This window comes from Euprymna scolopes, chromosome 22 (assembly GCF_053919585.1).
Source record: "Euprymna scolopes isolate OS-2025 chromosome 22, ASM5391958v1, whole genome shotgun sequence".
In the NCBI taxonomy this organism is placed as follows: Eukaryota; Metazoa; Mollusca; class Cephalopoda; order Sepiida; family Sepiolidae; genus Euprymna; species Euprymna scolopes.
Window position 1 is genome coordinate 103,892,174 of NC_136503.1, and position 24,256 is coordinate 103,916,429.

General features: G+C 28.9%; 1 protein-coding gene across 1 annotated transcript in view; it reads left to right on the forward strand.

The window, feature by feature from the left end:
- Positions 1-24,256, forward strand: part of LOC145243586 (lysophospholipid acyltransferase 6-like) — a 126,642-nt gene that overhangs the window by 68,902 nt on the left and 33,484 nt on the right. The window contains exons 2-5 of the mRNA XM_080106577.1: positions 9,787-9,932; positions 13,407-13,577; positions 16,640-16,750; positions 19,732-19,861. Coding sequence (XP_079962703.1) covers positions 9,787-9,932; positions 13,407-13,577; positions 16,640-16,750; positions 19,732-19,861 — 558 coding nt within the window. The remainder of the gene's footprint in view (positions 1-9,786; positions 9,933-13,406; positions 13,578-16,639; positions 16,751-19,731; positions 19,862-24,256) is intronic.

Below are 24,256 nucleotides of genomic sequence, written 5' to 3' on the forward strand. Positions count from 1 at the left end.
AATGAAAAAAAAAATCACAGAAATCTTACTGTGTAAAATGCAATTCTGTTTATTTTATTTTATTGTATTTTATCTTATTTTGTTTTTTATTTTTTTTGTTGGTTTGTTTTCTGCAATAAAATCCAAGAAAGAAAACAAACAGGAAAAAATACAAATGGGGGAAAAAAGAAATAAATAAAACCAGAAAAAATGTTTAATAGATTTTAGATTTTTTTTTTTATTGTTGGCTTGTTTTATGCAAAAAAAAAGTATTTTTTAACCGTATAATTGTTAGGTGTAAAGTATAACGGTTTGTTATGTGTTTTGTTTTGTTTTCTTATCTTTTTTGTATTATTTTCTTTGTTATCGCTTTTTACCAATTGGAATGTCGTCTGGTTCCATATCGATAGCGTAATAGCAATTGGGCTTATGAAACTACCATAAATTCAATTTATAGAAATAAATAATGAATGAGTAACTAATCCGAAAATAAGAAGTCAGCTCTCCCCCTAGTATCATGTATGAAATCACTGGAAACATAATAGAAGGAAAAATACAGTAAATAAAATATATAAATCTAGTAATCGTTTGAACATTTGAAGAACGCTAGTGGCTGCCTGTTATAGCTTGTTGTAAAACCTGGAATCCAGGGTTAGTTTTTTTCGTTTAAATAACTCTTCGAATCGCAGCCCCCCCCCAAAAGGACAAAAAGTAAAAAATTTAAAAACAAAAAGGGGAAAAAAATAAGAAATAAAAGAAATGGTATAAGTAACCCATGGAATAGATGAAATCGAAAATTGCGTTTCAGTCAACGGTAAAATGCCATTCCATTTTTTTTAAGCAACTAAGAACTCAAACCGGCGTTTCCTCGTAAATTCGCCGGTGGACATATCTTCAGCGGTGTTAAGTGGTCGTGGGAGGAATATGAATGTAATAGAGAGAAAAGATGTTACCACTTCCATTGATTCTTACAGGTTTTGGCAGTGAACTCTCACCAGAAAAAATGTAGGAATGTATGGTTATCAAGGAAGTGTAAGGGTAATAGGCCTATAGCACACCTCCGAAAATGTGCTGCAGTTTGTGCACATTACATTTGCATGTAATGTCTTGAGTTTTAGTCCTATTAAGGCTAAACTCGGAGGGGGAAAAAATGACTTCATTTTATTTATATAGAAGAAAAAATTACTTCATTTTATTTATATAGAGATAAAAGGTTTTAAATAACAATACACTTGTTTTTTTAACGAAAACTGATTAAAAAAAAAAAACAACTGACATTTCCGAAGAACACCTGGCATAATAGTATTTATAAAAAATATTGAGACTAGCAACATCACGTCTGTGAGAGAGAGGTTGCAGTGAAGAAGAAAGAGTGGAGCCAATCCAATTACAGATACGTTTTTGCAATTTATCAAGAACCTTTAAATGGGACACAGATTCACCAGCCCAAATATGACAACAATACTCCATACATGGTTTGATAATAGATTTGTAGAGATAGAGAATAGTATCAGATGTTAGAAAGTATTTAGAGCGATAGAGAGAACCGATTTTATGAGAAGCAGAAAGAGCAATGGATTTAATAGGCCGTCCCTGTCCCGTCCCCCCTCCCGCCAAGAAAAAGATTTGATAAGAAAGTCCAAGAAATTTCGGTTGATTTCTCCAGAGCAAAGCCGTAAGAACTTTGGGAAGAAAAATTTTGTACCAAAATATTCCAATTTTTTTTTTTTTTTCTTGTAAATAGTTTTCGAGTTTTTGCACAGACATTCAAAGTGTTAACAGTTTGTATTTTCCTTCAAAACCTTTTTCTTTTTTTTTAATACTTTATGGGATTAATCTTTTGCAGATTAAACTTTCCATCAAATCGTAAAAGATTAAGGTTATGGTTAACTTTCGTCACCCGTTGTTTACAAAGCCATTTGCCGGAAGTGACGTTTTATCTACGGATGATCAAAACCGTATAGAATGAACCTTTTTTTTATATAAGTTTTATTCAAACACGCTTTATGGACTTTTTTTTGTATTTATTAACTGTTTTATTCTTTTTATCAAACAAAAATAGAATTTTTATATTGACATATTATGGACTGTTTTTCAAACATCGAAATTTTAAAATTAGTTTCATTTAAAAAAAAAAAAAAAGAAAGACGGTGTTTTTTTTTTTTAAATTAAATTCTAAACTTTATTTGAATTTTTCAACAAACTTTTACAGAGATAAAAAATAGACTTTATAGATATTAACGAAAAGTCTTTGTTTATTTTAACTCTTTAACAAATTTTTACAGACATAAAAAATAGACTTTATAGATATTTTATAATTTATTTTAAATATATTTAATGAAAAGTCTTTGTTTATTTTAACTCTTTAACAAATTTTTGCATTCATATAAAAAAATAGACTTTATAGATCTTTTATAACATAAAATTTAAAAAAATTTTAATGTTCGAAAAACAGTCCATAATATGTCAATATAAAAATTCTATTTTTGTTTGATAAAAAGAATAAAACAGTTAATAAATACAAAAAAAAGTCCATTAAGTTCAAATAAAGCCTGTTTGAATGAAACTTATATAAAAAAAGGTTCATTCTATACGGTTTTGATCATCCGTAGATAAAACGTCACTTCCGGCAAATGGCTTTGTAAACAACGGGTGACGAAAGTTAACCATAACCAAGATTAATTTTAACTCTGGAGATTAAAGGGTTAAGTTGTAATCTCTGTATATAAGTGTCTGTGCTTGTGTATTATTTTATTATAAACAGAGCGACACAATGTTGCCCAGGATTGAATGATGATCAACGGCTCTTTCACTCTCCTATATATTTTTTTTTTTGTCATCAAAATCAGTAAAATCGACCATTTTTCAATCACATCGATTGTTTTATTGCTCTAGTTGGGGACCCATTGCGATGCACCAGGAGGAAGCTTCACATGCCTATCACAGTGACTAAGTACACAATACATTGTAGTCTACATTGCACTGTAGAGAACCTACTGTTGATTTTATGAAATTATATACATGATGGCTTGAATTAAAGTTTAACATAGGCAAGTCAAGTATCATAGTTAAATTGTGATCTAAATAGAAAAATTAATTTAGAATGTGCCCGTCATGTCAAAGAACCTACTGTTGATTTTTATATGCCAGACCTTTCTGCTTGTGTGGTAATAAAACTTTTCAAATGTACATGTGATGTTAGGCTGTATAAAGTGTTAACTTTGAAAATCAGCTGTTCCTTCTTTTCATCAGATTATTTCGATTATCAATACTTTTCGAAGACATTCCGATACGAAACATATCTAAGAACACTGCCAGATACATAATGTACATCTGAAATAAAATTTCATAAAAATTTGCTCCGTTTCGGAATCCGTAGGGAACGAATTCTCACACACACGAATATATATAATAGTAGAGAATTTTTATTATTTTTTATTTTCATTTTTCATCTTGTTTCTTGCTTAGACACTTTATGAATGGCTTCCAACATTTTCTATCTATCGCCGTTTTGTGTTGTCCACCATAATGAGGTCATTATCAACTAATCCCTTCCATGTTTTAAGCTACCTGTGATGTTTTGGGCAATTAACATCAACAGGAACGTTATGGATGACTGAAACCAGGCAACGTGGCCATAGCAGTTGCCACAACATTTTGTGACATGCTAAGGCTTGCAATTTTCTCTATCTGAAATGCTGCAGCCTCAGAGTTGGCAAAGGATCGAAAAGTCCTTCAATTTTGACTTGAAAAGGCCTTCTATTATTACTTTAAAAAAAAAATATGGAAAATTTGGAAAATATCTTTAAAAGGCCTTGAAAATCATACTCTTTATGTCTAGTAAAAAATTTGTGCCAGAATATTAATAATAAATTCGAAATAAATACTATTAAATTATTTTTTAAAGTATTAATAAAAATATCAATAAAATATTTTTTAAATATTGAAAATAAAATTGAAATACATTTTCCTGAAATTGCATCGTATGATTGTGGATACAAGAGTTTCATTCCTTTATCACAAAACTACCTGATGTTTTCCATATTATAACATCAGGTAATTTTGTGATAAAGGGACGAAACTTTTGTATCCACAATACCGGAAATTAAAAATTTAAAAATAAGACTAACACAACATAGACCAATCTACAATGGGGGAAATTAAAACCATTTAATTGCACTTGGTTGGCCAAATAATATTGTGTCAAGAAATGTAAATATGGTTGATGACACGCATATTGTTTCGTATGGTGAAACTATTTATTTTAATCAAAATGGGTGAAAGTGCCTTGAAATTGCACATGGCTGGCACTAAACACAAAACGAACGAAAGCTGTAAATAGTTGACCGGTTTTGTTGCACATTAGAGAACTATGGATTATCATATAAATGTGTGACCTTTAAAACTACTTCATGAAAAACGGCATACACCAGTTTCCATTAAATCATCGAAGTTAAGCAACGTTGAGCTTGATCAGTACTAAAATGAGTGACCATTTGGAAATTCTTTCTTTTTTTTTTTTTAATTTTTTTTTTTTTTTTAATTTTTTTTGTTTTGTTTTTAATTTTTTTTTTTTTTTTTAATTTTTTTCTTTTTGTTTTTTTTTTTTAATTTTTTTGTTTTTTTAATTTTTTTTTTTAATTTTTTTTTTTTTAATTTTTTTTTTACATGGAAGTCAAAAAAATCAATGTCTCATTTGCATATGTACTTTATTTAAAGGTTTCTAATAAATATTATGTAATATACATCTATATACAATAATTTCATCTGTAGTACTATTATAATTATTAATACAATAATTTCATCTTTAGTACTATTATAATTATTAATACAATAATTTCATCTGTAGTACTATTATTATAATTATTGATACAATAATTTCATCTGTAGTACTATTATTATAATTATTAATACAATAATTTCATCTGTAGTACTATTATTATAATTATTAATACAATAATTTCATCTTTAGTACTATTATTATAATTATTAATACAATAATTTCATCTGTAGTACTATTATTATAATTATTAATACAATAATTTCATCTGTAGTACTATTATAATTATTAATACAATAATTTCATCTGTAGTACTATTATAATTATTAATACAATAATTTCATCTGTAGTACTATTATAATTAATAATACAATAATTTCATCTGTAGTACTATTATAATTATTAATACAATAATTTCATCTGTAGTACTATTATAATTATTAATACAATAATTTCATCTGTAGTACTATTATTATAATTATTAATACAATAATTTCATCTGTAGTACTATTATTATAATTATTAATACAATAATTTCATCTGTGGTACTATTATTATAATTATTAATACAATAATTTCATCTGTGGTACTATTATTATAATTATTAATACAATAATTTCATCTGTGGTACTATTATCATAATTATTAATACAATAATTTCATCTGTGGTACTATTATAATTATTAATACAATAATTTCATCTGTAGTACTATTATTATAATTATTAATACAATAATTTCATCTGTAGTACTATTATAATTATTAATACAATAATTTCATCTGTAGTACTATTATAATTATTAATACAATAATTTCATCTGTAGTACTATTAGAATTATTAATACAATAATTTCATCTGTAGCACTATTATTGTAATTATTAATATAATAATTTCATCTGTAGTACTATTATTGTAATTATTAATACAATAATTTCATCTTTATTACTATTATAATTATTAATACAATAATTTCATCTGTAGTACTATTATTGTAATTATTATAATTATTATTACAATAAAAAGGATTTTATTAAAAAAAACAAAAACATAATTTCAGGTGCTGTATGTCCTTTCCGCTTATCTCGGCATTGTTTCCAATCGTTTAGCACTTCTTCTTGTCACTGGACTCAAGCAGTGCCAATTCAAGAGAGGTTGAGGATTGCGTAACCTTTGCCTCCCAATTACTTTCACAGCTACCCTTACAGAGGTTATCCATCTGTAGTACTATTATAATTATTAATACAATAATTTCATCTGTAGTACTATTATAATAGATAATACAATAATTTCATCTGTATTACTATTATAATTATTAATACAATAATTTCATCTGTAGTACTATTATAATTATTAATACAATAATTTCATCTGTAGTACTACAATAATTTCATCTGTAGTACTATTATAATTATTAATACAATAATTTCATCTGTAGTATTATTATAATTATTAATACAATAATTTCATCTGTAGTACTATTATTATTATTAATACAATAATTTCATCTGTAGTACTATTATTATTATTATTAATACAATAATTTCATCTGTAGTACTATTATTATTATTAATACAATAATTTCATCTGTATTACTATTATAATTAATAATACAATAATTTCATATGTAGTAATATTATTATAATTATCAATACAATAATTTCATCTGTAGTACTATTATAATTAATAATACAATAATTTCATCTGTAGTACTATTATAATTAATAATACAATAATTTCATCTGTAGTACTATTATAATTAATAATACAATAATTTCATCTGTAGTACTATTATAATTAATAATACAATAATTTCATCTGTATTACTATTATAATTATTAATACAATAATTTCATCTGTATTACTATTATAATTATTAATACAATAATTTCATCTGTATTACTATTATAATTATTAATACAATAATTTTATCTGTAGTACTATTATTGTAATTATTATAATAATTATTACTATAAAAGGGATTTTATTAAAAAAAACAAAAACATAATTTCAGGTGCTGTATGTCCTTTCCGCTTATCTCGGCATTGTTTCCAATCGTTTAGCACTTCTTCTTGTCACTGGACTCAAGCAGTGCCAATTCAAGAGAGGTTGAGGATTGCGTAACCTTTGCCTCCCAATTACTTTCACAGCTACCCTTACAGAGGTTATCCATCTGTAGTACTATTATAATTATTAATACAATAATTTCATCTGTAGTACTATTATAATAAATAATACAATAATTTCATCTTTAGTACTATTATAATTATTAATACAATAATTTCATCTGTAGTACTATTATTATTATTAATACAATAATTTCATCTGTAGTACTATTATTATTATTAATACAATAATTTCATCTGTAGTACTATTATAATTATTAATACAATAATTTCATCTGTAGTACTACAATAATTTCATCTGTAGTACTATTATAATTATTAATACAATAATTTCATCTGTAGTACTATTATAATTATTAATACAATAATTTCATCTGTAGTACTATTATAATTATTAATACAATAATTTCATCTGTAGTACTATTATTATTATTAATACAATAATTTCATCTGTAGTACTATTATTATTATTAATACAATAATTTCATCTGTAGTACTATTATTATTATTAATACAATAATTTCATCTGTATTACTATTATAATTATTAATACAATAATTTCATCTGTAGTACTATTATAATTAATAATACAATAATTTCATCTGTAGTACTATTATAATTAATAATACAATAATTTCATCTGTACTACTATTATAATTAATAATACAATAATTTCATCTGTATTACTATTATAATTATTAATACAATAATTTCATCTGTATTACTATTATAATTATTAATACAATAATTTCATCTGTAGTACTATTATAATTATTAATAAAATAATTTCATCTGTAGTACTATTAGAATTATTAATACAATAATTTCATCTGTATTACTATTATAATTATTAATACAATAATTTTATCTGTAGTACTATTATTGTAATTATTATAATAATTATTACTATAAAAGGGATTTTATTAAAAAAAACAAAAACATAATTTCAGGTGCTGTATGTCCTTTCCGCTTATCTCGGCATTGTTTCCAATCGTTTAGCACTTCTTCTTGTCACTGGACTCAAGCAGTGCCAATTCAAGAGAGGTTGAGGATTGCGTAACCTTTGCCTCCCAATTACTTTATCAGCTACCCTTACAGAGGGTATCCATTGTCTTTTGAGATTGAACAGAGGTATCGATCGATGAAATAAAGAGATAAATGAAAATGACTTTTCCTGTTATCAGCTATTAAGATTTTTGGTTTATTATATCAATTTTTATAACAACATGCAGACTGTTAACTGTTTTTTTTTTTGGGGGGGGGGGGTCCATTTAACATCAATTCAACCTCATGCGAAGAAAAGAAAAAAAATGTGTTAAATTCTGAAGATGATGTATAGAACCGAAATATTAATTTTAAACGAGTAAATATTCGTTCATTTTCATAATATTGCATTGTAATTTGGCTTTCAGACCTATTAAATACGTATTTTATTTTAAAATTCAATTAACACTTCTATCACAGGAAACACAACCCTGACTTACATATTAAATTTTTTTAAAACTTGAATTTTGTCTGGAGAAAGCCTTGAAAATGGACATTGAAAATCTGTACGAACCTTGAGTCTAAATCGTGTTTTGATTTTTACATCATCGTGTGCATATCGCACAACCATGCAAGAGTGAGGGTGAGATATGCATGTTGTATGCTGCCATGTTCGTGTACAATGGTTCGCTGGGTTTTGTAAAATTGTTGACAAATACCTGCAAATTCTCCATGTAGTCGATATATGCCATTTTATGGTTGCTAATTTGCACACCAAAACCGTATTAATTATTTCGACACGTGCAACGACTTCTCTTTTCATGGAAGGCAAATTTGGACAGGTGCTGCAAACCAAATTAGCTGCATCACTTACACGTAGCACTGACAGATTGGTGCACCTATTGTGACATCTTATTTTATGTTTTGCATTTTATGGTGTTGGAAGTCCTGGACATAACCTTAAACTATATCCAATGGTGAGGCCCCAGCTTGTGGGCATTGGGGATTGTGGAGCCACCCCTTAATTGCCATTGCTCCCAGGTCCACTCGGACCCGGAGTAGTAGTACCTATTAGGGTCTCAACTATGGGTTAAATAGAAACTGACTTGAGAAAAAACAAATATATTCTATTAAAAAAATTGTTCAAAATCACTGGATTCGGTATTAAATAACCTGAAAAGGGTTGATATGCCGTAAAACAAAAACAACCAACTAATTGTGTTGGAGCCTGTTCCAAGCTTTTATGTGAAGATATGTATGTGAAAAGTGAATTCCACTTAGTAGGTCCTTCATTAGTCTAATGGATGCCTTGCCAGACTATGGAATCGCTGTTACAGGGTAAGCTGATCTGACCATTTCAGGAATATGGTTGAGGACATGTGTTGCATGAAGCAGTATGATATGAGAATGATACAATGAATGTGTGAATTTTAAAGACAACCTTAGATATAATGACCTCAGAGGAAGGTTAAATCTGGACAGTATAGGAAGATGTATGCAAAATGGTGGACTTTAATGGTGGCCACGTTGAAAGAATGGATGAGATTTCTTGGGTTAGTCGATGTAGAATGATTAAGGTAGGAGGTTTAGTTTAAAGAGGAAGGCCAAGGAAGACATGGAAGAAAGCAATAAAAATGGACTTGAGAGAAAGAGGGATAAATAAAAACCTGGACAGAGATAGGTGAGTTTGGAAGTCATTTTCTTAAAGCCATATAACACATATCAGGATGTAAGAACACATCTTAAATCGATGATAGAAGATGTGTTTACGAAATTCTATCTGGATGGATTTTAATTGCGTCATCAGGTTAAAATATTGGAGTCGCTAAATCATTTTTGATTGTTCTTTTTATTATTCTGAAATAATTTTGTTTCTGAAATACAATTTTATTTTATTTTTTTATTTTTTTTTTTTTCAGGTAAACTTCATCGTATGTCAGCTGGTTGCCTTATTATTAGGAATTCCTTTCCGAAAAGTCTTGTCTCCACGCAAGACAAGTCCAACAATCCGGCATATTGTCGAATTGTTTGCAGGAATTGGGCTCACTGTCTTTTGCTTTGGCTAGTAAGTTTGTTTTTGTTTTATTTTCTGCCAGCAGGGTTATCCAGTGTTGCCCAGGGCAAAATGTAGCATACTTCTACTAAAACTTCGGCAAAGTCTCTAAATCGCGGTATGAGTTTATTGCGTGAAAAAACAATCTGTGTAGACATTAAAAAATTTTTACCTGTTCAATATTTTTACATGGGGAATCTTTTTGTGTTAAAATCTATTGAGAAATACACATTTTGTATTGAGAAATACACATTTTAAATATGTAAACATTAGCTAAAGTTATCCAATATGGTCCAAATGGACAGACATTTTGGATAATTTATTTTTTAGCTCTTTCCATATTTAAAATGTATATTTCTCAATATAAAATGTGTATTTGATTTTAACTCAAAAAGATTCTCCCTTATAATATTTAACAAAAATAATTTTTTTAATGCTAACACAATATTTTTTTTTTTTTTTTTTTTTTTGCAATGGTGAGGTAGAGGAGGTTTTTTTTTTTTTTTTTTTTTGCAATGGTGAGGTAGAGGAGGTTTTTTTTTTTTTTTTGCAATGGGGAGGTGGAGGAGTTTTTTTTGTGTTTTTTTTTTTTTTTTGCAATGGTGAGATAGAGGAGTTTTTTTGTTTTTTTTTTGTTTTTTGCAATGGTGAGGTAGAGGAGTTTATTTTTTTTGCAATGGTGAGGTAGAGGAGTTTATTTTTTTTGCAATGGTGAGGTAGAGGAGTTTATTTTTTTTGCAATGGTGAGGTAGAGGAGTTTTTTTGTTTTTTGCAATGGTGAGGTAGTTTTATTTTATTTTATTTTTTTTTTTGCAATGGTGAGATAGAGGAGTTTGTTTTTTTTTTGCAATGGTGAGATAGAGGAGTTTTTTTTTTTTTTTTGTTGTTTTTTTTTTTTTTTTTTTTGCAATGGTGAGGTAGAGGAGTTTTTTTTTGTTTTTTTTGCAATGGTGAGGTAGAGGAGGTTTTTTTTTTTTTTCTGCCATCGTTACAAGATTTCCTTTTTTTATGACATGATATTTTCGAAATCATAAAGCCCTCCACCATCCTTGTTATTTCAAACAGTAAGTTCATATTTACTGATTTATACGAAGATAAACCCTACAAGAGCATTGCCAGGGCCGCTGCAAGGAAGGTGGGATCTCTCTACCATGCTAGAAAACTACTAACGTTTGAAAGTATCCTGTATCTTTAAAAGGCCACTATTCACCCATGTATGGAGTATTGTCACATTTGGGCTTCAAGAGTCAAGATAGCTCCTGAACTGTCATCCAAGCTTCAACCTCTGTCCCATTGACAAAATGTTGCATCCCTCTGGCTGTTTTACAAGTATTTTAATAGATGCTCTGACAAACTAAAAGCCCTTGTATCACTCTCGATGTAAATACCCCCCCTGACAAACCCAACAAACAGCAAAGTCTCACCCCTACACAGTAGAGATCCCTAGATGTAAGAAAGCTTTCTACTCTAATAGTTTCTTCCAAAAAACTGCCAGACTCTAGAACTCCTTTCCGGATTCCTGTTTTCCCAACTGTACTGACATGCAGAAGTGCAAGTGTAATGTGAACAGACATCTTGCAGCTTAACTCCCTACATAGTATCAGTGCAACTTATGTCCCCGATAGTAGCCCCCTCATCAAAGTGGCACTGTGCCTTGTTTGGGGTGAAAATGTAAAATAAAAAAAAAAGACCTTCGTTTGTTTGTCCGTTTTCAATTCTACATCACTTCAACACTGCATTGCTTTAGCCTTCTTATACTCCTCCATATTTTGATCGCCTCCACAAGATGACTTGAAACAACACGATGGTCAGATACTTAAGTGAAATTCTTCATATGAGAAGACTGTTCAATAAGTATTTGTTCACATTAGACTTGAAGATTACCATGCTGTAGTCTGGCGTTTGTTTGTACAGTGGCACTCACACTAGGTGGCTTAAACTGCATTCATCGAAAGGAGTTAGTTTCATGGAAATATCAAATTCGCAAGTGGTCTCCAGTCACATGTATATCCTGGTTAAGGATGATGACGATGTTAGGTTTTTGGTATTCACAAATGGTCACCTATCTGGTACTGACCAGGCTAATCATTTCTTTACTTCAGTGTTCTAACAAGAACAGATGTATTAACATGCTTATGCCATGAATATAAATTAGTGATGGGACGATTCTGATATTTTTTCAGATTCCGATACAATTACTGATTCTGTACTTAATTTCCGATTCTTTATGAATCTTTTTCTTCTTCTTTTTTCCTTTTTTTTCCTTTTTTTTCCTTTTTTTCCTTTTTTTTCCTTTTTTTTCCTTTTTTTCCTTTTTTTTTCTTTTTTTCCTTTTTTTTCTTTTTCTTTTTTTTTCTTTTTTCTTTTTTTTCCTTCTTTTTTTTCCTTTTCTTTTTTTCCTTTTTTCTTTTTTTTCTTTTTTCTTTTTTTCCTTTTTTCTTTTCTTTTTTTTCCTTTTTTTTCTTTTTTTTTCCTTTTTTTCTTTTTTTTTCCTTTTTCTTTTTTTTCCTTTTCTTTTTTTTCCTTTTTTTCTTTCCTTTTCTTTTTCTTTCCTTTTTTTTCTTTTTTTTTCCTTTCTTTTTTTTCCTTTTTTTCTTTTTCCTTTTTTCTTTTTTTTTTTTTTTACAATAATCTTGTTTTTTAAATATGTGATTTTGAGAAAAAATAACAGTACTTAATTGTCATTGTAGAACAACTGCTTTTCACACATATGAAACCACAGCCATAAAACAGAGACTAACTCGAAGAATACGAAAATATCTACGGAGCTAGTAACTTTTCTCCTTTCTTTTCCAAACAACCAGCATGCCTAAAGATAGTTAAAAGCCAAACCGACCGAAACATTGCCCAAATAACACTCAAGATGTGAACAATAGTCTGATCAATACAAATAATATAAACAATCATCCCGCATCTCAAAAATTCAGAGCTTTAACTGCTATTGTGTATTTAGTGAAAAAAAAAAAAGAAAAAAAGTTTATCGCTATAGTTTAAAACAGTATGTCGGTGATTAAAGTGGTAAAAAGGGAGAGAAGTGTGTTCCTAATTTTCAAGGTGTTCACATCTGGGGAAAATGCAATTTCCCCCAATTTTCCATAAAAATTATTTTTAACTATAAATAATTGTCTACTCACTAAATTTTCATGATTTTTGGATATATTACTATTCTCGACATGACAATTAAGTCACACTCAAGATTAGAACAATAGTCCAATGAATAAGAATACATATAACTAATCCTCATCTCAAAAATTCAGAAATGACAAGTGTTTTTTTTTTTTTTTGCTTAAAACAACATATTTAAAATTTAATTTATAAAAATATTATTTATCAACTCTATCTTAAGCACCAGAGATTTTTAAGGACAAAAAATGTTGATTCAAGGAAATTTCCATGTCATTAAAATTCAAATCCAAATTTGTATTGAATTTTTCCAAATTTACCATTTTTATTTCTTATCTTATTTTTTTATTTTTTTTTTTTCAGTCAAGTCTGGCACATTGGTGCTCAATCGGCAGTGTGCTATTGTTTGATGAAATGGGGCCAGCCTGCAATTGCCCACAAATTAGTCTTCCTTTTTGCCATGGGTTATCTGTCTTGTATGCACATCTATCGACAATACTATGATTATGGTGGCTATACGATGGATATTACAGGGTTGGTCTTCACGTTTTATTTTTTCACTTTTTCAATTTTATTGAATGTACTGATTTTGTAACAGTAAGAAATCGATTCTACAAAGAAAACAATATTAAAGAGTTATTTGATAATAACAATCTCCACACCATACTCTCATATCTTAAAAAAAAATTGGCCTTTATAAAAAAATTTTAAAAAGAGCCCTTTATACAACGGTCCTGGATATGACCTAAAACTATATCCGATGGTGAGGCCCCAGCTTGCAGGCCTTGGGGAGTGTGGAGATACCCTTTAATGGCCATTGCTCCCAGGTCCACTCTGACTTGGAGTGGCAGTACCTGTTAGGGTCCCAACTATGGGTTAAATAGAATCTGACTTAAAAAACAAATATACTCCATTAAAAAATCGTTCCTCAAAATCACTAAATTCGACATTAAATAACCTGAAAAAGGTTGATATGCCGTAAAACAACCGCAACCATCAATTTTATTGGAGACTTATAAAAACCATGTTAAAAAACAAAATACGTTTGTTGCTTGCTTATACCTAGATGTAGTGTGTGTGTGTGTGTGTGTCATACAACAGAGTGTAGGCATGTGTATGGTTGCAGCAGCAGCTGTGTTGTGCGTATGACCAAGAAGTTTACAAGGTGTCACAGGGAAGAAGGAAAGAAAAAAAAATTATAAAAAAAGAAAAATGTAACCAATAAGGATAGAGAGAGACGTATTACACATGTGAGTCAAGAGCTACAGGGAAAGACGTGTCCCAAACATGGTTAGACAAAGACAGCGTACATAGTAGAGTCTTGTTAAGCACATTGGAGTATGAGAAGCCGTTTAAACCAAAGACAAGGCATTATTCTGGAAAGTACCTGTAAATAAATGTATGTTGTTTCACTGAAAAAAAAAAGGAATGAGTCAAATTCTTTTCTTGTCTTGGTTTCCTTGCGACAGTGTCTACATGTTAACGCGTGTGTAACGTTACAATAACTAATATATACACACTTATAAAATGTGATGCAGTAGGAACTATACATACACATATACACACACATATCGTGACATATGCAATGGAATCCTAACCATATATACACACTCACAACATATAACACATACAATGCAATAACAATGGTTTCTAAGTGATTAAAGACGCCTACAGAAAATCTGTGTGCCCAGTTCGAATCCAATTCGTTCCACAAAAACGGTCCTGTGCTGAGACCTCATTTGGGGACTGTGAGGAATGTGAAATTACTGGTGCTCCCAGGTCCACTTTGGTCTGAAGTGGTAATACCTGCTAGGGCATCTAGTGCTACTAGATCAGACTGTCTGAAGATACTGGCTTCCTGACTAAAATTGCACCAAACATTGATGTTATTGGGGTTTTTTTCTTTCCCTTCGACAAAAATAAATCATTTTCTATAAAATCAAAAACAAAACCCAATTTTCTTCTACAAAACAACCAAACCAAATCCCATAAATAAATATTTAAAGATATAAAGAACTTGAAAAATAAAAACTTCCAAAATAACAAATAGAAATAAGACGGATGTTGATGAATAGAATTTACATGTTTATGAATTTTTGAGATGAGGATTGATTTTTCGTATTAAATTTTTCGGACTACTGTTCTCATCTTGAATGTTATTTTCACGTTTTGATCGATTTAACCTCCAACTTCCTTTAGATTTTTGTCGAACTTGGGAATCTGTACGAAATTTCAAACGGAACCCTTTATTTTGTCCACGGAGATAGATTGCTCTTGTTCCGTCAACTATGATTAGGTAGAAGTCCTAAATAATTTGCAATTATAATTAGTGTTTCACATCATAGTAAACATTTCGTAAAGTTAAAATTGAAAATCTTTGAAAACCAACAAAATGTTTATTAAACGATAAAATCTTTTTTTTTTTAATATAAAATGTCAAAATTTTCGGTATCGAAACCTACCTTTATCATCATTTAATAAATATTTTGACATTTCTTTGTTTTCAAAGATTTTCAATTTAACTTTAGGAAATGTTTTCTATGATGTGAAACACTACTAATTTGAACTTCCTGCTTAACCGAGCGTATACACATCAAAGTTGACTACTGCTGCTACTACTACTACTAAACCAGACATTTTATATGAAAAAAACTGATTTTATCATTTAATATTTGTTTAACATTTCTTGGTTTTCAAAGATTTTCCAATTTATTTTTAATTATATTTTGAATGTTGCTCTCAATTAGGATTGGATCTTCAATTTTGAGAGGAGTAACTTACAAAGCTCTGCACATTAATTTCTTTTTTTTTTTTTTTTTTTTTTTTTTTTTAACCGCAAAGAATTTTATAAACTTGAAAATTTATGTGTTTCTTTTTTGTTTTCTTTTGTTTTGTTTTTTTGCATGACATGGTATGTAGGTTCAAACCCCACACATAAATTTCTTAATGTTATTTCGTAATGTTCTTTAAATATTTATTTATGGGGTTGGTTTGATTGTTTTGTAGAAGAAACTGGAAAGAAGTTTATATAAAATAATCTTATAAAAAAAAAAACAGTATGTTCTCTAGAGTGCAATGTAGAATAACATATTTTGGACTAAGTTACTGCATGGAGGCATGTGAAGCTTCCTCTCGGGCGATTTCACGGATTTCCATAACAATAAAAATATGGGAGTGTTGAATATTCGTTGATCATCAATCAATCCTGGACAATGTCAAGTCTCCCTGCTAGTCAATTGATAAAGACCAAAGCTTATGAATGAAGAATTTTAAAAAGTTTTTCATTTTAAAGATAAAATTTTAAATTGGCAAAAAACTTTTGCATCAATCTGTGATATTCCGACAAAAGTTGTATGATTTTTAGAAGCAAGTAAATAAATTCAAACATGTTGTCAGAACTATTTTTTTTTTTTTTTTTTTTTTTTTTTTTTTTGACAATGCTTTTTGTTTGATAATTTTCAAAAAAAAAAAAATTGGTCCGTGAAAAATTGTTTTTATTTTTCTCTATTATTTCTGGTAGGATGAAATCTATTATGTGTATAACTTGCTATCCAATCTTCAAAAAACGAACAATAATTGATACGTTTCATTTTTAGACCATTGATGATCAGTACGCAAAAGCTGACCAGCCTTGCCTTTAATCTTTATGATGGCATGTACCGTCCAGACAAAGATATATCAGAGTCCCAACGCCGATATGCTGTTCGGTAAATCATTTTTTTTCTTCTTCTTTATAATTTAATTTGATATTTTTATGCTTTTAATTAAATATTTTTTTTAATTTAATATTTTTTTAAGTTTAATATTTTTTTAGTTTTATGTTTCTTAGTTTAATATGTTTTTTAGTTTTATATTTAATAAAAATTTTTAACTTAATTTTTTATTGTCAGTTTTTTGTCAATTTTGTTTTGTCTTTTTACAGTTTTTTTTTCCACATTTAATTTTTCTTATTCTTTTTGACACTTATTTTTTTTTATTCTTTTCGACATTTAGTTTTTCTTATTCTTTTTGACATTTAGTTTTTCTTATTCTTTTCGACATTTAGTTTTTCTTATTCTTTTTGACATTTACTTTTTCTTATTCTTTTCGACATTTAGTTTTTCTTATTCTTTTCGGCATTTAGTTTTTCTTATTCTTTTCGACATTTAGTTTTTCTTATTCTTTTTGACATTTACTTTTTCTTATTCTTTTCGACATTTACTTTTTCTTATTCTTTTTGACATTTAGTTTTTCTTATTCTTTTCGACATTTAGTTTTTCTTATTCTTTTCGGCATTTAGTTTTTCTTATTCTTTTTGACATTTCGTTTTTCTTATTCTTTTTGACATTTAGTTTTTCTTATTCTTTTCGACATTTAGTTTTTCTTATTCTTTTCGACATTTAGTTTTTCTTATTCTTTTCGACATTTAGTTTTTCTTATTCTTTTCGGCATTTAGTTTTTCTTATTCTTTTCGACATTTAGTTTTTCTTATTCTTTTCGACATTTAGTTTTTCTTATTCTTTTCGACATTTAGTTTTTCTTATTCTTTTCGACATTTAGTTTTTCTTATTCTTTTCGGCATTTAGTTTTTCTTATTCTTTTCGGCATTTAGTTTTTCTTATTCTTTTCGACATTTAGTTTTTCTTATTCTTTTCGACATTTAGTTTTTCTTATTCTTTTCGACATTTAGTTTTTCTTATTCTTTTCGACATTTAGTTTTTCTTATTCTTTTCGACATTTACTTTTTCTTATTCTTTTCGGCATTTAGTTTTTCTTATTCTTTTCGACATTTACTTTTTCTTATTCTTTTCGACATTTACTTTTTCTTATTCTTTTCGACATTTACTTTTTCTTATTCTTTTCGACATTTACTTTTTCTTATTCTTTTCGACATTTAGTTTTTCTTATTCTTTTTGACATTTACTTTTTCTTATTCTTTTTGACATTTACTTTTTCTTATTCTTTTCGACATTTACTTTTTCTTATTCTTTTCGGCATTTAGTTTTTCTTATTCTTTTCGACATTTAGTTTTTCTTATTCTTTTCGACATTTACTTTTTCTTATTCTTTTCGGCATTTAGTTTTTCTTATTCTTTTCGACATTTAGTTTTTCTTATTCTTTTCGACATTTAGTTTTTCTTATTCTTTTCGGCATTTAGTTTTTCTTATTCTTTTTGACATTTAGTTTTTCTTATTCTTTTCGACATTTACTTTTTCTTATTCTTTTCGGCATTTAGTTTTGCTTATTCTTTTCGACATTTACTTTTTCTTATTCTTTTCGACATTTAGTTTTTCTTATTCTTTTCGACATTTAGTTTTTCTTATTCTTTTCGACATTTACTTTTTCTTATTCTTTTCGACATTTACTTTTTCTTATTCTTTTCGACATTTACTTTTTCTTATTCTTTTCGGCATTTAGTTTTTCTTATTCTTTTTGACATTTAGTTTTTCTTATTCTTTTCGACATTTAGTTTTTCTTATTCTTTTCGACATTTAGTTTTTCTTATTCTTTTCGACATTTAGTTTTTCTTATTCTTTTCGACATTTAGTTTTTCTTATTCTTTTCGACATTTAGTTTTTCTTATTCTTTTCGACATTTAGTTTTTCTTATTCTTTTCGACATTTAGTTTTTCTTATTCTTTTCGACATTTAGTTTTTCTTATTCTTTTCGACATTTAGTTTTTCTTATTCTTTTCGACATTTAGTTTTTCTTATTCTTTTCGACATTTCGTTTTTCTTATTCTTTTCGACATTTCGTTTTTCTTATTCTTTTCGACATTTCGTTTTTCTTATTCTTTTCGACATTTCGTTTTTCTTATTCTTTTCGACATTTCGTTTTTCTTATTCTTTTCGACATTTCGTTTTTCTTATTCTTTTCGACATTTCGTTTTTCTTATTCTTTTCGACATTTCGTTTTTCTTATTCTTTTCGACATTTCGTTTTTCTTATTCTTTTCGACATTTCGTTTTTCTTATTCTTTTCGACATTTCGTTTTTCTTATTCTTTTCGACATTTCGTTTTTCTTATTCTTTTCGACATTTCGTTTTTCTTATTCTTTTCGACATTTCGTTTTTCTTATTCTTTTCGACATTTCGTTTTTCTCATTCTTTTCGACATTTAGTTTTTCTCATTCTTTTCGACATTTAGATTTTCTTATTCTTTTCGACATTTAGTTTTTCTTATTCTTTTCGACATTTAGTTTTTCTTATTCTTTTCGACATTTAGCTTTTCTTATTCTTTTCGACATTTAGTTTTTCTTATTCTTTTCGACATTTCGTTTTTCTTATTCTTTTCGACATTTCGTTTTTCTTATTCTTTTCGACATTTCGTTTTTCTTATTCTTTTCGACATTTCGTTTTTCTTATTCTTTTCGACATTTCGTTTTTCTTATTCTTTTCGACATTTCGTTTTTCTTATTCTTTTCGACATTTCGTTTTTCTTATTCTTTTCGACATTTCGTTTTTCTTATTCTTTTCGACATTTCGTTTTTCTTATTCTTTTCGACATTTCGTTTTTCTTATTCTTTTCGACATTTCGTTTTTCTTATTCTTTTCGACATTTCGTTTTTCTTATTCTTTTCGACATTTCGTTTTTCTTATTCTTTTTGACATTTCGTTTTTCTTATTCTTTTTGACATTTCGTTTTTCTTATTCTTTTCGACATTTCGTTTTTCTTATTCTTTTCGACACTTATTTTTTTCTCATTCACAGGTCATTACCAAACGTATTGCATTTTGGCAGTTACATGTTTTGTTTCCATGGAATCATCATTGGTCCTTTGGCATTCTATGCTGACTATATTCACTTCATCAACGGAGATTGGTATAAAGAGAAAATTGTTGTAAGTACGACGTTCTTACGAACTATACGCATCCATTTTTACTTTACAAATATAAAGTCAAAAACTCAAATGGAAAAATGTTAATTTCCTGTTATTTTGATTGTTATTGAACATAATCTAAATTTTTAAATTCCTGAAAGATAAATGCAAAGTCTACACCTTTTATTTACAGCAAAGAAAGTTTTGTAACCGATGGAGACATTGCCCGGGTGTTTAAAGGTGTCTGTGTTCGGGCGGAGTGTTAATCAAAACATAAGAATAAGCGAAGTAAATATTTTAAAACTTATAAAAATTGGAAAAAAACGAACGATGTTAAATGTAAAAATGGGAAAAACAAAAAAAGAAAACACGATCAGAAAAACGAACGTTAAACTTTAAAAAATCTGAAAAATAAAAACCAAAAAACAAAAACGTGAAAAATGGCTTAAATAACCCCGGGAGGTACCCAGGTGTTGCCCGGATGTTTGGAGGTGTGTGTGCTCGGGCGGGGTGGGGGGTGTTAATGAAAACTTAAGAATAAGCGAAGTAAAAAAAAAACTAACGTAAGGCAAACGAACGATGTTAAATGTAAAAATGGGAAAAACAAAAAAAGAAAACAGAAAAACGAACGTTAAAAAATCTGAAAAATAAAAAAAAAAAAAAAAAACATGTGAAAAATGGTTTAAATGACCCTGCTTCAATATTAAAATTTAAAAAATCAAAAAAAAAAAAGACATCTCACACCACGATTCAAACCCAAAACCTTTAGATAATGAGGCCGCGCTCTAAGCAACTGAGCTAAGATGACGTCGACGAAATTGTGTCGCTTTTTCAAATATTTAAAATAAATCAGGTTACTACGTCGTATGATGCATGCGTAGAAGCAAACTCGTCATGAGAGGACGGTTTTCACTGACCCCTAGTAGAAAACTGCTTATTTCAGGGTGAAGGAATTAACGTTTTTGGCCAATTTTTCGATATTTGTCGGGCGAAGGTTGGAAGTTTAAAATGATACCGATCTAGCGAAAATCCGTGACGCGTGTCTAAAGTTTTTGCCAGACATACGAACACACACACATACATACATACAAACACACATTTTCGCTTTTATGTGTAAAGATGGGACGATTCCAATAATTTTACCAATTTCACACTAAATTCCCAATTCTGATACAATTTCCGATTCTTTATAAATTTCTAAATATGTAAGTACAAGGTTGTTATTTTTCCCAATTAGCGTAAAAACACACATTAAATGTGCATATATTTTCTAAAATGTAAGAACAGACATGTTGGGGATGATCTAAAAATTTTAGTTTTACTATTAGTTCGAAATTAATAAATATTTATTTCATTATTACTATGAGCGATGGAAGATTTGGTTTTTAACAAAATCAATTAAAAAAAATAATAATTAAAGGAATCATTTTAGGCATTGGAAAATAGGCACAAATTTTCCCGATACTGATTCCGATACTCCAAAAAGTTCTGATTTTTCCGATTCCGACACTAGTATTTATTATATTGGACCCAATATATAGTAATGATTTAAAGTTTAAAAAAAGAACCACCACCACCACCGAAAATCGAAACCAAAACGTTTATCTTAAGATTTACTTTTTCATTTGATGTTAATGCTTGAGCCATGAAGACATGTTTGCTGCAAGGCTAAAAATTAAAATATGAACCAGTAGCTATTACGTTAGGCATGCATATTTGTAAAGCCGTCGTTTGAGCTTCACCTAGAAAATTTCTTTTTTTTTTTTTTTCACACTTTTGCACTGATTTTCCCGGGCTAAAACTCACTTGGTTGTCATCAGCTAGAATCAACACCAAAACATACAACTCTCCAGTATTATTTAAGCTAAGTCTGTACTCATGTAAAAACTCTAAAAAAATATCATTGTTACAGGTTTAAATGTATATTTGCACATGCTTAGAAGAAACACGTTTCCAATTTTTTCAATTTTGATTTCCTAGCAGTTATTTATCAGCTAAAAACCAAACCCAATTTGTTGCATATGTCCAAATTCCCTATATATTAAATTTACAGAGGAGTTTGGTAGACCATTCCACACACACACTAGGTCCCTTATATATATATATATATATATATATATGTATGTATATATATGAACAAATGATTAATAAAACATGTGAAAGACATCTTGAAAAAGAGTTAAAAGCATATTTAATTTTAAAAAAGGAAGCACAAGATAAGTGGATAGTCCTTAATCTGCAGAGTTTCGAAGAAATACTTTCCTTCTCATCAGAGGGCAGGAATTAACAAAATGCGGGATCGGATTTTGCATGTAAAAGTATTTAATGAAACTACAAGTAAGTCACAGATCTTACTTGGTTAACAAAAACGGGTGAGGTAAGGGGAATAGGTAAAAGAAAAATGATAAAAAGATTTCACATGAATGGATAGTCCGGTGAAGGGTAAAAAAATCAAAGAATGGTAAAATCCAAAACGGTCAAATTAAAAATTTCCAATCCAATGGGTAGATTCAAAATGGTCCAAAATGATCCAAAAGGCAGATGTCTTTTAACATGTTTTATTAATCATTTGTTCATATTATAAGCTCTATTTCCTTTTCGGTTTTATTGAGCTTTTACATCTGGTTGAGATTACTTGTAAATATTAACTTTTTAATATTTATAATATATTTTAAGTTTATCATTTTTATTACCTTGGTAAACTTATTGTAACTTTTATTTATATATATATATATATATATATATATATATATATATATATATATATATGAATAAAAAAGAATGCGAAAAGTATAAAGGCTTATAACTTTTCTTTATTCGTTTTTAATTGGTGACGTGCAGGAATACAAAATAATAATATTATGAAAAAAAATTAAACTTTTTTCATAAGTACATAATTTTCGACCGATCCTTCAGTCTTCATCGGTGTAGTGAAAGTATGAGGATGCACAGGGAAAAAAAAAAAATATATATATATATATATATATATATAACTTTTATTTATATATATATATATATATATATATATATATATATATATATATATATATATATATATATATAACAATTAGGAATAATGATGTATAAAAATAGAAAATACTAAATACTAAATAGAACAGTGAATTTTTAAAGTTTTAACCCTAAAATCTGTAAGATTCCTTTATTATAGTTAATCGATCATTTTTATATCAACCGATATTACGATTTGTATATTTGTGAGAGCGTACAAGTTTGTCAAGAATCTTAAGCCAATTTTGCAAGTTAAACTGAAAATCAGTTGTAACGATAAATGTGTCGCCCTAAAGAAAACAATACTACAGCTTTATTTAAAAATTCTTTTTTTGAAATTATCAATTCACGTAACTTGCTTATGTAGTAGAGCTGACATCTATTCAATGTATTTCCACAAGCACCGGTGGGAGTTCGGCGGATGGCAACCATCAGGTTGACTTTGGTGTTGTGGGAGCTCGTGTTGGTGATGTTCTCATCATGACCAAACAAAGTGGCCCAGCGGGCTCAGGTCAAGTAAGGAGGGGAGCCAGTGAGAGAAGGGCACAAAGTCGTGGCACTCTTGAAGCCAAGCACACTTGGGGGCTGACAGTGGCCACCTGATTGCACGAGGGGATCACCACACTCTTCAGGACATCCAGGTACACTTTGGTGTTGACTTTCAAGCCGACTTCGAAGATGTGGGGTTGCTTGATGTGGCCCACACTTGAAACCACACCAAAGACCATAACTATGGCCGGAAACTTTGTTGAGCTGTGCCCTTAAGTGTTAAACCGTCTGGATTTGCATTTTGTGGGTGCTGGCAATGGTCCTGTTGTCATAACTTGGATCGGTAGAGAGCATGAGTTGTATAGCAGCGCATCTCTGATCTCGTTTGTTGAACATTGTGTCACTTTCGGACATGATAGAAGGCTCCCATCACTCTTGGAATTTGTACACAACTGGCCAGCAAGTAGATGGTCTGCGATAAAAAAGAAAATCGGTTTCCATCAAATGGAAATGGAATCATGTCGTCTTTTCTAGTGCGACAATTTTATCATTTCACACTCTGTGTGTGTGTATATATATATATATATATATATATATAGTGAACGTGTGTGTGTCTGTACATTTCCCTACGCAATAACTGTCAATTTTTAGTCTACAGACTCGAAATTTGATATACAAGGTACTGAGATTTGGGAAAATCTATGTGATCGGTTTTTGGCCAGAAATTTGGCGATTAAGGGGTCAAAGTTCAACGATTTGACGTTTGAGAACTCTACCAAACTCCTCTGACAATTTTGGGTCTACACACTTGAAATTTTAGATATAGGTTCCTTGGACATGGATCTAAATTAATAACTTGATTTGAGTCCAAAACAATAAATGTTAAGGGGTCATAATAGGGGTCAAAGTTAAAAAAAA